Source organism: Nestor notabilis, unplaced genomic scaffold (genome assembly GCF_000696875.1).
Source record: "Nestor notabilis isolate BGI_N333 unplaced genomic scaffold, ASM69687v1 scaffold12164, whole genome shotgun sequence".
In the NCBI taxonomy this organism is placed as follows: Eukaryota; Metazoa; Chordata; class Aves; order Psittaciformes; family Psittacidae; genus Nestor; species Nestor notabilis.
In genome coordinates, this window is record NW_009924306.1 from 481 (window position 1) to 3,812 (window position 3,332).

Sequence of the window (3,332 nt, forward strand, 5' to 3'; positions counted from 1 at the left end):
TGGAGGCCTTCCTAAGCGTGAGCATGCTGTAAGGCAGAGTATTTCATTAGACGAGCATTGAGTCCAAACTGTAGAACAGTTTTTGAAATTCTGTCCAGTATTATATCAGTCAGATTTTTATGTAAAGAGAAATGCCTCTCTATAAAAAGGACAGGAAGGAAGACCCCTGTCAGCCTGACCATAGTGCCAGGGAAGGTCATGGAGCAGATGATCCTGAGATCATGAAGCATGAGTGGTAAAATGGAGGGATCAGGCCCAGTCGGCATGAGTTCATGAAGGGCAGGTCCTGCCTGACCAACCTGATCTCCTTCTACAATAAGGTGACCTGCCTGGTTGATGAAGGAAAGGCTGTGGACATTGTCTATTTGGACTTCAGTGCAGCATTTGACACTGTCTCCCACAGCATTCTCCTGAAGGAATTGGCTGCTTATGGCCTGGATAGGTGTATTCTTCACTGGGTCGAAAACCAGCTGGATGGCTGAACTCAAAGAGTGGTGGTGACTAGTCACTAGTGGTGACCCTCAGGGCTTGGTGTTAGGGCCACTGTTGTTTAATATCTTCACTGATGATCTGGATGAGGGGATTGAGTGCACCCTCAGTAAATTTGCAGACAGTATCTAGTTGGGTGGGAGTGTTGATCTGCTGAAGGGTAGGAGGGCTCTGCAGAGGGATCTGGACAGGCTGGATCGATGGGCTGTGGCCAGTGGTATGAGGTTCAACAAGGCAAAGTGCCGGGTCCTGCATTTGGGCCACTTGTGCAACGCGACAGGCTTGGGGAAGAGTGGCTGGAAAGCTGCTCAGTGGAAAAGGGACCTGGGGTGCTGATTGACGGCCACTGGACGTGAGCCAGCTCGTGCCCAGGCAGCCAAGAATGCCAACAGCATCCTGGCCTGTATCACAAACAGTGTGGCCAGCAGGGCCAGGACAGTGGTCATACCGCTGGACTTGGCACTGGTGAGGCTGCACCTCAAATCCTGTGTTCAGTTCTGGGCCCCTCATTACACGAGAGACATTGAGGTGCTGGAGCGGGTCCAGACAAGGGCAACAAAGCTGGTGAAGGGTCTGGAGAGCAAGTGTGATAAGGAATGGCTGAGGTAACTGGGGTTGTTCAGTCTGGAGAAGAGAAGGCTTAGGGGGGGACCTTATTGCTCTCTACAACTACCTGAAGGAAGGTTGTAGTGAGGTGGGGGTTTGTCTCTTCTCCCAAGTAACAAGCGAAGGACAAGAGGTAACAGCCTCAAGCTGTGCCAGGGAAGGTTTAGATTGGATATTGGGAACCCTTTCTTCACAGAAAGGGTGATCAGGCATGGAACAGGCTGCCCGGGGCAGTGCCGGCGTCACCATCCCTGGAAGTGTTCACACACCATGTAGATGAGGCCCTCAGTGACATGGTTTAGTGGTGGTCTTGGCTAAGTAGTTGATAAATTTTTATTTTTCAGTTTTCAACTAAAAAATAATCATCCCCTTAACTTTTACCCTGCCCAGCACAGCATGGAAAAGTTTAATTCTAAATGAGGGTACTAAAAATTTTTGTGTTATAGAAAGTAGAAGCAAAAGAAAAGAGTAACTAGCAAGGAAACTAATACAGCAGCAGATGAATATTGTTATCAAAACCTTGGGGTTTCTTCTAGGATTTACACATAGCAAAACTGCAAATGGGACGATCTCAACAGCAGTCTGTAGATGGTACAGCTGTGGCTTGTTCCTTTCATCATCACGTGTGCATAATGCTTGCACAGGTGACTGACACTCACTTGTTCTGTTTTCTTCCCCTACCACATAGAAACTGCTTCCCAAAACAGACGGCAGCCCAGGTGACTCTAAGAGCTATTTCCACCCATTTTGACGGCACCAGCTCTTCCTCCTTGAAGAACATTTACTTTCTGCTCTTCGACAGTGAAAGTATTGGCATCTACGTGCAAGAAATGGCCAAGCTAGACACCAAGTAGCAATGGCAGCCAAATGAAACTTTATTTTTCAACAAACTTGAGTAGCATTCAAAGCATTAGAGGTGGGTTTTATTTTTTCAATGTGATGAGGAGGGGGAGTGGTAGTAGTGTGATGTGTTGTGACTTGATGAAGAGCTGTGACTAGAGATGAGAGGGGCTTAGTCCAATTTCTTCATGCTGTCAGCATCCTCTAGCCATTTATATCACCTTAAGCAATTGAGTTACCATCTCTTTACAGGACTTTGTTTAGTGTCCCTTGTTATTTTAGTTTAGAAGTTTTTAAAGAGTAACTTCATTTTAGATTTGTAGTGATGATTTTTTTTCACACACACACACTTTAAAGAAAGATCTTAAAAATGTTCTGCTCTCTTTTCCCCTCCTTTGAGGGTAGAGGGTAAACTTCTGCCTCCAGCCCACAGAGAGGGGAAAAGGATTTGGAAGTGATGCATGAGGAGCTTCTGTTTTGCTTTTGACTCACAATAATATCTGTAATTACTGAGAGTATTTCATGGTGATTTTGTTTGTTTTATAAGAAAAAAAGAAAAAGATGTGTCAAGTGTGGTTATTGTTACAAAACCTACTTCTGGTCTGTGAATTGCTCACCTTAAAAAAAAAAAAAAAAAAAAAAAAAGGCAGCAGCATCTGTAATGGAGTGCTTGCTGTATCACACTACTAACCAGCTTTTCTGGCTGAAGTATAGTCCTGTAAGCAAAATAATTATAGCTGCCATGGAGTTGTTGACACAAAGCTGCATTATACTCTGTTGAGTTCTAGGATTACTATAATGCTTTCAAGGCTTTAGGCAGGCTTTCCTAGGCAGTGCTGCAAGCCATTTGTCTTGCATGCTGCAGAGCAGATTCCAGATCTGTAAGAGGCAGGTGCTTTTTAGAAGAGCAAGAGTAGAGAAAGCCAGGGAAAAACCACATAACAAACCAACCACTGATTTTGAAAACCACAGTGTTTATTGTTACAACTCCAGGTAAACCACATTTCTTGCTCAAAGCTGTCTCAACAGGGGAGTAAAAGAAACATTTGTTCCCTGGTTTTTATCATGAGAACATCTGTGCACTTCATTTGCAAAGTGCCTCCTTTACAGCAAGGCAGGACACCTCTTTAATGCAGCATGCTAGTGGGTGTCTTTTAGTGGTGGTGCAGGAGACAGTATCTGTCTGTCCAAGCAGTAAAAGTGCACCCTCACTCTCTTCCTGTTGCTGTATTCATTGCCAGTTTGTTACTGATCCCCTCTTACGAGGGCATTGTCTGTCCCATTGTCTTCCAGCTTTTGGAGACAAACAGGTCCCGGCTCTTAGCAATGGTCACCAAGAGACATCCCACATAGTAACCGTTCACCTGGCCTACGCCGTCATTCCTGCCCATTGAAAG

General features: G+C 45.2%; 1 protein-coding gene across 1 annotated transcript in view; it reads right to left on the reverse strand.

The window, feature by feature from the left end:
- Positions 1–3,194: 3,194 nt before the first annotated feature.
- Positions 3,195–3,332, reverse strand: part of AIFM2 (apoptosis-inducing factor, mitochondrion-associated, 2) — a gene marked incomplete at its 5' end in the record, with an annotated part of 5,784 nt that continues 5,646 nt past the window's right edge. Inside the window, one exon of the mRNA XM_010012544.1 lies at positions 3,195–3,332. This exon is cut by the window's right edge and continues 12 nt beyond it. Within this exon, the coding sequence (XP_010010846.1) occupies positions 3,195–3,332 (138 nt within the window).